This window comes from Larimichthys crocea, chromosome I (genome assembly GCF_000972845.2).
Source record: "Larimichthys crocea isolate SSNF chromosome I, L_crocea_2.0, whole genome shotgun sequence".
In the NCBI taxonomy this organism is placed as follows: Eukaryota; Metazoa; Chordata; class Actinopteri; family Sciaenidae; genus Larimichthys; species Larimichthys crocea.
The window spans coordinates 8060433-8072395 of record NC_040011.1 but is presented as its reverse complement, the minus strand read 5'-3'; the positions used below and the strand labels follow the sequence as shown (position 1 = coordinate 8072395).

The window sequence follows — 11963 nt, the reverse complement described above, 5'->3', positions numbered from 1 at the left end:
GAATAGACCCGAACCATCAGTGAGGTGGAGAGAGAGGCAAGGGAAAAATCGGATCCAGAGGCAGCAGGAGGAAGAAAAAAGGAGGAGGAGGAGGAGGACTGGACCTTCATCTGCAAACAGAAGAAGAAGAAAAACACAGAGAGAAGAGAAGAGAAGAGAAGAAGCCCATTTCTACTGTCAGATGTAATGAATGTAACGAACATAACGAGTATTAACCACACCGCCCACCCAGAGAGCCGAGGAGGGAGGGAAGGAGGGGAGACAAAGAGAGAGAGCGAGGGACGGAGGGAGGGGGAATCATAACCATCACAGCCGTCACCACGGCAACAGATTGGCAAAAAAAAAAAAAAAAAAAAAAAAAAACATTGGCCGGTTCTCCCAGGATGCTCGGCTCGCCCTCATCTGGTATAATTTACCATCCAATGATGAAATGACGAGTAAGAGCCTCGAATCTCCAAGAGAGAGAGAGAGAGAGAGAGAGAGAGAGAGTTTAGATTGAGACGACACGTCTGCTGCTGCAGGAGGACGGAGCGTCGCAGCACAAGTACTGATACTAACAGCAGGAGCAGGCCCGAGTACTGCAGTACTCGGAGTATCTGTAATAATACTCGAAGGGTCACGAGGTGTTTGGCATGAAATGACCTCTCACACCAGCGAAAAGTAAAAAATCTGCTGCGTCATTTTCCTTGGTGTGTTGTCTGTTGTTGCCATGGCAGCGGAGGCAACGACCATCACTGTTTTTTTTGGCAGCGGCGAATGGCGTGCACGATCACGGCGAGTGGCAGCCGCCGCCCCGTCAGAGCTCGGCACGCTCGGAGAGGAGAGTTCATTTAGTCTGACTCGATTTATGTAACATCACACATGAATACACACCACTGAGTGCAGGAGCAGTAATAGTAGTTGTATTTGTATGAATGGTGATAGCAGTGTAGTTATCGGTAATAGTAATAGAATAAGTAGTGGCAGGTTTAGTAGTAGTAATGGTACTTTAGTGGTATTGGCAGTAGCAGTAGTATTTGTAGCAGTGTTGAATTGTAGTAGATATACAGCAGTAGTGGTGTTAGTTAAAGTGGTCGAAGGTGCAGGGGTAACAAAGGTAGTAGTAGTATTTTAGTGGTAAAACTAGCAGTATTTGGTCAAATAGTAGTAAAACAAATGTGTCATGCAGTAGTGGAATTTGCAGTAGCAGTAGTAGTAGTAGTGGTATAGTGTCGAGTGGTATTGCTTGAAGTAGAAATATTTGTAGTATCAGCAGTATTCATGTTTGTGTTTCTGTTGCAGCAGTACAGTTGTTTTATATGTTATAGCTGCACTATAAGTAATACTTGTACTAGTACTTGCAGTATTGCATAGTGCTGTTAGTAGAAGTAGTAGATCCACAGCTGTAGAGTGTCTGTAGTAGTAGTGCTCATGTTTTGTGTGATAACAGTACCCGCAGCTGTAGAGCAGTATTAGTTGAAGTAGTAGCAGTATTAGTTAAAGTAGTAGCAGTATTAGTTAAAGTAGTAGCAGTATTAGTATGAAATGTGGTCGTGGCAGCAGAGTTGCAATAATATGTCTTGTGTCATAGCAGTAGTACTTTAATTAGATATGAGTGGTAGTATTAGTAGTAGTAATAATACTAGTGGCAGTACTAATAGATGTACAGTAGTAGTATTGTTTATGTTTTTTTTCGTAGCAGTAGTACTTTAGATATTAGTGGTATTATTATTAGTAGTAGTTTTATTATTATTATTACTAAGACTAATACTAGTAGTAGATGTACAGTAGTACTAGTAGTAGTATTGGTATTTTGAGAGCTGGTCACATGATCCGTGTTCATCACCTGAGCGCGGCCTCACATGAACACGAGGTGAATATTAGTTTTCTGTCAGCGTGTAGACTCAATAGTAGAAACAGTGTTTTGCCTAAAGTCAGACGTTTGTGGAAGGCACACTCCAAATATATATTTTACCCACAGCACGAGCGCAGCAGCTTCTTCTTGGTATTTGTAGGAGGACGCGGAGCCTTCGGCTTCATAGAAATCAATCACCGCCCCTCCCTTCCAAAAGAAAAAAACAAAACAGCAAACTTTCTGCACCCGGCTCGACGCCCTCAGGCTGTTGTAACTCTGCTGGTTCGAGGTTCTTTACACCGCACAACAACGATAACAACCTGCCTCGCTGTCGAAATCAAACCCACAATGCACCTGCTGGAAGTCAGACCTCAGCACGTTCACTCAGGCGAGTCTGGAGGGAGGCGGCATTTTGTTCCTGTACGATGGGCCCGCTGCTGAAGGACGCTCCCTCCAGGAAAATAAAGACTTCAGATGAATGGCCAAAATAATATTATGTTTTATTTTTATAAATATATCTCTACTGAGTATTTTCTATTTATGATGGAAGTCCAAATGATGATTTACTCGCTACAGTAGCTAACTGCTAGGAGCAAAACTCAAGCGGCAGCCTTCATGGCTGTGCAGTGAAGCCAAAACCTGCAGTTCCTCTAACGTCCACTTGAGGCTGGCTCCAGAAGTGAGTCAGTCTCCATGAACCTACAGACTCATCACTTTACCTCTACTGTCTTTAAACCAAGTGGCAACCTCTGATATTGGGAAGTGAAGCCAATGTGGCAGTGCTAAAAACTGTAATTCTTCGAGTGGCCACTTGAGGCTGGCTACAGAACGGGTCAGTCTCCATAAGTCCCCATGTCCAAATGTCCAACTTCACAGCAGAAATAAACATGTTTACAGCCTGGTACAAAAAACAGTTTTGGTCTCTGTAGCTAATTTCCCCGTTCATGACAACTGTACTGAGGGTGAATTTATATACAACTCACCTGTTCACATTATATTAAGGCTTAAAGTTATGCAGGATTAAGAGCGTGGACGCTTTGATTGACAGGTGGGTGTGGTCACAGGTGGCTTGTCATTCAGCTCGCTGATGCAGCGATGGATTTCAAAGTGATAATTTTGTTTTTGAGCTTTTTTAACAAATGAAAAAGAAAATACTGGAGTCATCCAGCTTGTTGAGGTGACCAGAGATGAGTTTCACCCACACGTGTTCGAGAAAAGATGATTTGTTTCCAAGGCCACTATATCTTTGTTACATCCGAGAGAAAAGAAGATCCTCTCGGTCGTCTTTGTCTGTTGTTACAGGTGACTTCAGCCTTGTGACATTTATAGTGAATCTAATTTACAAAACTAGATATGGAACCCGTCAAACACACATCGCCCGCTACAGTTCATTTCAATTCTCCGAGCAAAGTTTCAGAAGAATCGATACGAGTCAGGTCTCTTAGCAGGTGTTTCTTGATCTCAACACCATGTCAGGAGTAAATAACCGGCCGACTGAAAGTGTTTTCTTTTTGGAAACCTTTGATTTATCAAGAAGAAACAGAAGCAGGAATGCGTCAGAACTGGGCAAGGTGGCGGCATTTGAGAAAATATCATACAGTCTGATAAATGAAGTGGAGAAGTACGAAGAAAAATGGGGAAAGTTTTCGCAATTTCACTCATTACATGCGACTTAATGGACTAATTCCACTCTTTGGTTTTGTTTTTCCTACCTTACTGTTGATAAGTTGTATTCCATTATAATATGGACTCTATTCTGATTCCTCATGTGATGATGGTACAGTGGACACTGGACAAACTTTACAGAAACACCAACGCTGCCTTGGGCCTCTGTTTTGTTGTGTTGTTGTTGTTGTTGTTGTTGTTGTTACTGTCAGGTCATCTGGCACACTGCTTCTTTAGTTAGTTTTATGGTTGGAAGTCGTTTTTATTTGTATTGTAAAACAAAATAATAAAATATAAGTCTAAAAAAAAGAGCAGCAAAAGTATCAAGAATGTCTGATTACGGCTCTTAATGTTACGTATTTTAGTTAAATTTTCTACGTATTTGTGTATTTTTGTGGTATTTTTCTGGGTTTGGACCTCATGATGAAACTGAACTGCAAACTGGCCTTCCCCTAATCCACAGGTGTTGCTCTGATCCAATCAAATCACAAAGACAGACAGGTGTGCAGGTGGCTTAGCGTCCTGTCTTCTTGTGTGTCAGTCATGTCTGCTGCCGAGCGGCGGTAGAAGAACGAGCGGCGGCGGCGTCCCGCTGTCTTCAAGGAGAGCCGGATCAAAGACTGCAGCGGGGGAGCGAGCTCTTTAAATGACACAGAGAGCGAGTGAGGCGGCGTTCACATCACACAATAATGCTCCGCCAAACAAACCCTGTGAGCAGAAATCAATGAAGACATCGTCAACATCTCATTTATGCTTTCACGGTGACGACGCTCTGCTGCCGGGACGCTCCACAAACGCACCGTGAGAATCAAACACACATTGGAAACAGGAACTTCCCTGAAAATTTGCTTTTGCAACCTTTTCTGTGGCTGAAATGTTACTGATGCAACATATAGCTATTCTTAAAACATTCAGGTGTATCTTCAAAAAGAAACCGAGCTATCGTCAGCAATCTGAGTTGATAACTATCGACATCTCTTGGACAGAAGTACCAATAAACAGTATATTATCACGGCTTTCACTACTGTCCATGTTCTTCTGACTTTCCAAGTTGGAAATCTGACTTCAGGCCTGTGAATTTGGAAACTCTAACTTCCCATTAGGACAAATCTGACGTATCAAACAACAGTTTAACTAGTTAGTAATGTAGAATTTTCTTTGCAGATGATATTATTCTCTTACATAGCATTGCCACAGATAACAAGCAAGTTAAAGCACCTCTAGCACCCTTTGGTTTACAATGTCTCTTGGCTCCACGAGTGAATGACGGTGAATTGTTCTTTCATTAAAGCTATAATCATTTATAACTTATAACTATTGGTTTGAGTTTAAAACCTGTTCTTATACTTCATCCTCTCCTGTAACCGAGCGGAGCTCTGCAGCAGTTGGATGAGTTGATGCATGAATTGTTTTTTAATGTTGCACAGATGAGCAGTCAAACAAAATTAGTTTTAAGGTTTGCCCACAGAGCATGGTGGAGACAAATCTTAGGATTATTATCATCCGGTTCCACTATGTGAATAAGTATCATTTGCATATTGTGGTGGAAACATGTTGGACCAAAGGCGCGAGGCTTTACAGTGCTCGTAGAATTGCTGGGAAACGTCAAAGCCTGAATTTTGACAGCATCGCAACTGAAAAATAAAGCTGAGTGTATTTTAAAAAGACAGAATCCATCCCCAGTGTGAATCTCTGATGCATCAAAACTCCCTCATTCCCAATGCAATTGAAATTTCTGGCATGAAACAGAGTTTTTCGTCCTCACCTTTATTATTATTGACGCTGATGTATTACTGATAATTGTTTCGGTTGTCAGGGATTCCTGTGAAGTGTTTTCGTTCAGGCTCAGATGAATAGAGACTCTCCTGGTTAAAGGTACCACAAAACTGCATTTAAAGTTATCTTTTGACTTCAGCGTGCTTTGGTACAAACTCAACTCAAGCTGAAGGTCCAGTGTCTCAAAGAAGTACTTTCATTTTGAAGCTTTACACCCAAGAGCTTCACAACCTGAGGGTGACGTCATGGAGACTACGTCCATATGATATAATGTCAATGGCAGCACTTGTCATCATCTTCATCGGCAGTCACTCGTAGTCGAGTATGACTGTCCTCCTCCTTGGTCCTTGTGGATCTTCAGGTTGTAGAGGTCGATCCTGGACCCGATTATTCTTGTGCAGTGTGGGCAAGGTTTCTCCATATCGCCCTATTTTTTTGCCATGTCCTCCCAAGTCTTAAAGTCTATGTGATGTCATCCTTATCTCTCTTTGACTTGTTTTGGAAGGCAAAAGTCAGGCATACAGATAACACGACCAGTCCATCTGAGCTGGTGTTGAGTGATGGTGGCAGTGATGGTGGGGGGGGGTGCCAACCTCCTCCAGGATGCTGGTGTCGGTCCGACGATCCTCCCATCTGATCCGGAGGCATCTCTGGTGATATGCATCTAGAGCTTTTAAGTGCTTACTGTATGTGGTCCAGGCCTCTGATCCATACAGAAGACAGGGTAGCATTATGGCTTTGTAGACCAGGATTTTGGTCTTTGGCCAGAAGGTTGCAGTTCTCAAAGACTCTTTTCCTTGAATGAATTTCATTGTCAATGTTGGCTTTTATGGTTGCACTACAGGAAAGAAAGCATTATGATTTATCCTCTTAGGTCCAGCAGAGAAATCTCCAATCTTGTGTGCTGACGACATTAATGCAGAAAGATGGAGTCCATGTATGTATTGATGTCTGAGCTCATGTGGATTTCCAAATCGACCACAACAAAAGTTTTAAATAATTGACCAACAGACTCGGAGCACATCCCCGCAGAGAGTTCCCATGTGAAGCCTGATTTGAATTTTCATGCTCGCATTCATTAACGTAAGACGGGATGGGGATTCCTCCGATCTGCCTCGTCACGTATGACCGACTCCACTATCATCAAATATCGAGATTTGAAATAAACCGTTATTGACAACTTTTTTTTGTTTGTTTTTACAGAACTTTTAACAAGCAAACCCGCCATCAGAGGAAGCTCCATTGAAGTATGAAAAGTACGCTGTTGGTTTTTGGAGAGAGTGACTAATGACGACGAGGTTGTCAGACTTTGTTGAATCTCTTTTTACAGGCAGACGGGGACTCGTTCGAGGTTCTTTGAACAGAGAATATATCTGTGGATGGTCCTTATGCTTTTGAAAATATGTTATCAATAGAGCATATCTGAGACAGAAAACGCCTGAGTGCCGGTTCATCCCGTATGGATATGGGTAGTCTTTAAAAAAATCAATGCCACCTCAGCACTCTGCATTGTAAACGCTTCTTTTCAAACCACCGTCGCACAACTCGTAAGTAATATTGGAGCTGCAGGGTGAATAGGAGAGAAAACTTGAACATTAATGGAAATGGTAATTAGGAGCTTTTTATAAAAGACTTCTGTTTTGATTCCTCAGTTAAATTGCACCTTTTTCCATTCATGTTGTTTATATCTGGGCTGTGAAATTAATTAGAAAAAAGCAGATCGTCGCTCTCAGAGCAAGTCAATACATTACGGAAGGTGTCGGACCTTGAAGAGAGAGAGAACTTCGACAAACAGTCAACTCAAGGTTCACTGCGAGCGTTCAACTTCAGCAGCCAAAGTTTGTGAGACTTCATATTCGCACGAGTGGGAAGCGTCCCAGTAGCGGCTCTCAGCTTCTTCTCTACCGGGAATCCGTGACTGTTCGAGTATTTGACCCTTTGGTCTCTTCTCCTCCTTATTGCCCTAGCTCCTGTTCTAGCACGACACCAGCTCCACTCCCCGTCAGCATTCCCTCAGGCCTGAGAACTTCCTTTTCTTCCCGGTGGTCAAAAACACTTGTGTTACAAACACTAACACTACCTCCGTGATCTGAGCTCACAGTCCGGGCAGCCCGGCTAACAAAGTGAGCTAACAGCAGCTAACAAAGTGAGCTAACTTCAGCTATGAAACAGCTAACAAAGTGAGCTAGCATTAGCTAACAGCAGCTAACAAAGTGAGCTAGCATTAGCGAACAGCAGCTAACAAAGTGAGCTAGCATTTGCTAACAGCCGCTAACAAACTGAGCTAACATGAGCTAACAGCAGCTAACAAAGTGAGCTAGCATTAACTAACAGTAGCTATGAAACAGAGCTAACAGCAGCTAACAAACTGAGCTAACATGAGCTAACAGCAGCTATGAAACAGAGCTAACAGCAGCTAACAAAGTGAGCTCACATTAGCTAACAGCCGCTAACAAACTGAGCTAACATGAGCTAACAGCAGCTAACAAACTGAGCTAACATGAGCTAACAAAATGAGCTACCATTACCTAACAGCAGCTAACAAAGTGAGCTAACATTAGCTAACAGTCGCTAACAAACTGAGCTAACATGAGCTAACAGCAGCTATGAAACAGAGCTAACAGCAGCTAACACAGTGAGCTAACATTAGCTAACAGCAGCTATGAAACAGAGCTAACAGCAGCTAACAAACTGAGCTAACATGAGCTAACATCAGCTGACAAAGTGAGCTAACATGAGCTAACAGCAGCTACAGTGTCTTCGTCTCCTTCCACTCGAGGATCGGAAGCCCGGGACGCTTTGTTGTGGACTCACAGAGGAAACCGGGTGAAAACCCACCAAAATAAAATCACAGACATCAACATAATGATGAATATTTCTGGTTCTAGTTATTAATGAATCTACAACACTGAGATCAGGATGTTGTGGTTCACTGAGAATGATTTCATAATGACGGGCGCTGTGGGGTCTGAAAGGATATATTATGTTTAGAAAATGGAGATTTTTAATATTTTTAACACCGCTCCTTCAAACACTCTGATATTTCTGCTTCAGATCTCTGATTCAGTATTTGATGTTGGAATTGAGCCTTTTTTGTTTGTTTATTTGTTGTTTGTGTCTTTCCATCTTTTCCTGAGCTCTGGATTTGAAGAGAAGATATTCTGAAAGTGGAGCGATGTGAATGATCTTTGGCCTTCTCCTCTGTTTATCCACTTTTTCCATCTTTTCATGTTTCTTTAACGATGTAAACAAACATTCAGCCCCGTGCTCTTCACTTTATCTGCAGCCAGAGAGCAAACCCGGCAATTAAAACCGACGCCGTGAAGCTGAACCATACAGATTAAGACGACATGATGAGGAGCCTGTATGTGCATCAGGAAACACCAAATAATAAATGAAACAGTTAGCAGAGCGGCCAGCAAATGAAACAAACTGCACAAAGTGTTTAAACTCTGCTTTAACAAGTCGAGTCTCCTGTGAGTTTCTTCATCCGCAGCTCATTTAAAATAAAGATTTATGTTTAATGTTTAACTTTTAGATTATTAATGACTCTTATCACTGACCTGTAATCAGGTGAGTGTGAATCAGGTGCTACTTTACCTATTACCATCCTTGATTTTGATTTTATGTCTACCTCTGGGTAATTAACAGGACTCAGTCTGGCCATACAACACAACATCATTCTACATCTTTACTGAGTAGCTGAATGACGCCCGTTTGCTCAAACAAGCCACCTGTCAAACAAAGCGTCCACGCTCTTAATCCTGCATAACTTTAAGCTAAATATAATGTGAACAGGTGAGTTCCTGGAATGACTCAGCTCTTGATAAGCCCTCCCTCTTCTTCCTGCTCTCAAACACAGCCAGCTCCTCTCTGCTCAGGTGTTTCCTTGTTCCCTCCCCCTCAGATCTACAGTTTGAAGATGGGTGGAACCAACATGTGCTGACGTGTCAGCTGACAGGCCGCATGTTGTTGAGATCAAAGTTCAAACTAGTTTCAGCTATGAGGAAGTCAAACTCAGACAGTCGTCGACGCGGAGAGGAGAAATGGCGCAGCAAGGAAATAAACTGGACTGGGAAACCTTCTCTTGTCCGATCTGTCTGGATCTACTGAAGGATCCGGTGACTATTCCCTGTGGACACAGCTACTGCATGAACTGTATCAAAATCCACTGGGATGGAGAGGATGAGAAGAGAATCCACAGCTGCTCTCAGTGTAGGCAGACCTTCACACCGAGGCCTGTCCTCGAAAAAAACACCATGTTAGCAGCTTTAGTGGAGGAACTGAAGAAGACTGGACTCCAAGCTGCTCCTGCTGATCACTGCTATGCTGGACCTGAAGATGTGGCCTGTGATGTCTGCACTGGGAGAAAACTGAAAGCTCTGAAGTCCTGTCTGCCTGTCTGATTTCCTATTGTGAGAAAACACCTCCAGCTTCATTTGAACCCCGCCTTTGAGAAACACAGCTGGTGGAGCCCTCCAAGAAGCTCCAGGAGAACATCTGCTCTCGTCATGATGAGGTGATGAAGATATTTTGTCGCACTGATCAGCAGTGTATCTGTTATCTCTGCTCTATGGATGAACATAAAGGCCACGACACAGTCTCAGCTGCAGCAGAAAGGACTGAGAGGCAGAGAGAGCTCGAGGTGAGTCGACTAAATCCAGCAGAGAATCCAGCAGAGAGAAAGATGTGAAGGAGCTCCAACAGGAGGTGGAGGCTATCAATGGCTCTGCTGATAAAGAGTGGAGGACAGTGAGAAGATCTTCACTGAGCTGATCCGTCTCATGGAGAAAAGAAGGTCTGATGTGAAGCAGCAGGTCAGATCCCAGCAGGAAACTGAAGTGAGTCGAGTCAAAGATCTTCAGGAGAAGCTGGAGCAGGAGATCACTGAGCTGAAGAGGAAAGACGCTGAGCTGGAGAAGCTCTCACACACAGAGGACCACAACCAGTTTCTACAACACCTACCCCTCACTGTCACGACTCAGCCAATCTACAGCCTATCCAGCATCAATATCCGTCCTCTGAGGGACTTTGAGGATGTGACAGCTGCTGTGTCAGAGCTCAGAGATAAACTACAGGACGTTCTGAGGACCAAGCACAAACATCTCCACTGACAGGACTGAAGTCATTTTCACTGTCAGGACCAGAACCAAGAGCCCAAGACCAGAGCTGGTTCTTAAAATTATTTCATGTGAACTCACACTGGATCCAAACACAGCAAACACACAGCTGTTATTATCTGAGGGGAACAGAAAAGTGAGGATGTACAATAAATCTCCCAGGGTTGGAATAACACTGGTGTTGTCTCTTTCTAGTCCCCACTTCGTTGTATATCCTCAGGTCCTGAGCAGAGAGAGTCTGACTGGACGTTGTTACTGGGAGGTGGAGAGGAGAGGAGGAGTTTATGTAGCAGTCACATACAAGAATATCAGCAGAGCAGGGAGCTCAAGTGAATGTGGATTTGGATTAAATGACAAATCTTGGAGGTTAAATTGTGGCACAAACAGTTATAACTTTTGTTACAACAGTGTCCGCACTCCCGTCTCAGGTCCTCGGTCCTCCAGAGTTGGAGTGTACCTGGATCACAGTGCAGGTATTCTGTCCTTCTACAGCGTCTCTGAAACCATGACTCTCCTCCACAGAGTCCAGACCACGTTCACTCAGCCTCTCTATGCTGGATTTGGGATTCATCTTGGATCGGCTGAGTTGTGTAAAGTCAAATAGACAGAAGTCATTGAAGGGTTAAATTCTGTGTTTCATGTCTTCAGCTTGTTTTGTTTCCATCATTGTTGCTGACAGCTGATTGTTGTGGCATTTCTTCACCTGTCAATCAAACACTGTGGGCGGTACTTTGCCCTCTTCTCATTGGTCGTTGTGTAAATGTTTGAGTTTCTGTAGGTGGCGCTCCTTCCTGAGTCTGTTTAGCCATGGAGGCTATCACTGCTCATGATGACTTTAGTTTGTATGATCAGAATCAGTAAGGAGATGATTAATTCTTTTCTTGTACATATGTGAGATTCAATGAAGAAACAACATTTAGTTTGTGCTGATTATCGTGTCGAGCTCACCTTGTTGATATCTGAAACTAGATTGTGAATGTTGTTAACTCGTCTGTTGTTTGATGTTTTCGTCGTTACAGGAACTGGGCGAGGGTTTGATTGTTTTCGACTGATCTAAACTCGCATATAGAGATATTTCTGTTTACTGTGTTTCTTGTTAATTGAAAATAGTTTAAATTGTTTGTGTTTTTTTTTTTGAGTTCTCTAACAGCATCCACTCACCCTTTCTTTCCCTTTTAGTACCTCACCTCCTTCTGTTTAAGATTAAACTGAATTTCACTTAATAAATACCTTTTTATTATACCAAGAACACCTGGTTTCATGTTGCTTCCTTCCCGTTCAGAGTGTAACAGTGGAACTGTGGCGGGCTAAATGAAGCCTGTTTACTGAAACAAGCCACCTGTAACCACACCCACCTGTCAATCAAAGCGTCCACGCTCTTAATCCTGCATAACTTTAAGCCTTAATATAATGTGAACAGGTGAGTTGTATATAAATTCACCCTCAGTACAGTTGTCATGAACGGGGAAATTAGCTACAGAGACCAAAACTGTTTTTTGTACCAGGCTGTAAACATGTTTATTTCTGCTGTGAAGTTGGACATTTGGACATGGGGACTTATGGAGACT

General features: G+C 42.9%; 1 protein-coding gene across 1 annotated transcript; it reads left to right on the top strand.

Annotated features, from left to right (window-relative positions):
- Positions 1-9113: 9113 nt before the first annotated feature.
- LOC104930745 (E3 ubiquitin/ISG15 ligase TRIM25) lies at positions 9114-10230 on the top strand (the record flags this gene model as incomplete). The annotated part of the gene is given in 4 exon segments (XM_010745619.3): positions 9114-9736; positions 9739-9933; positions 9936-10010; positions 10013-10230. Coding segments are annotated over 4 exon segments (903 nt in total), but the record flags the coding sequence as incomplete, so codon positions are not given.
- Positions 10231-11963: the final 1733 nt, after the last annotated feature.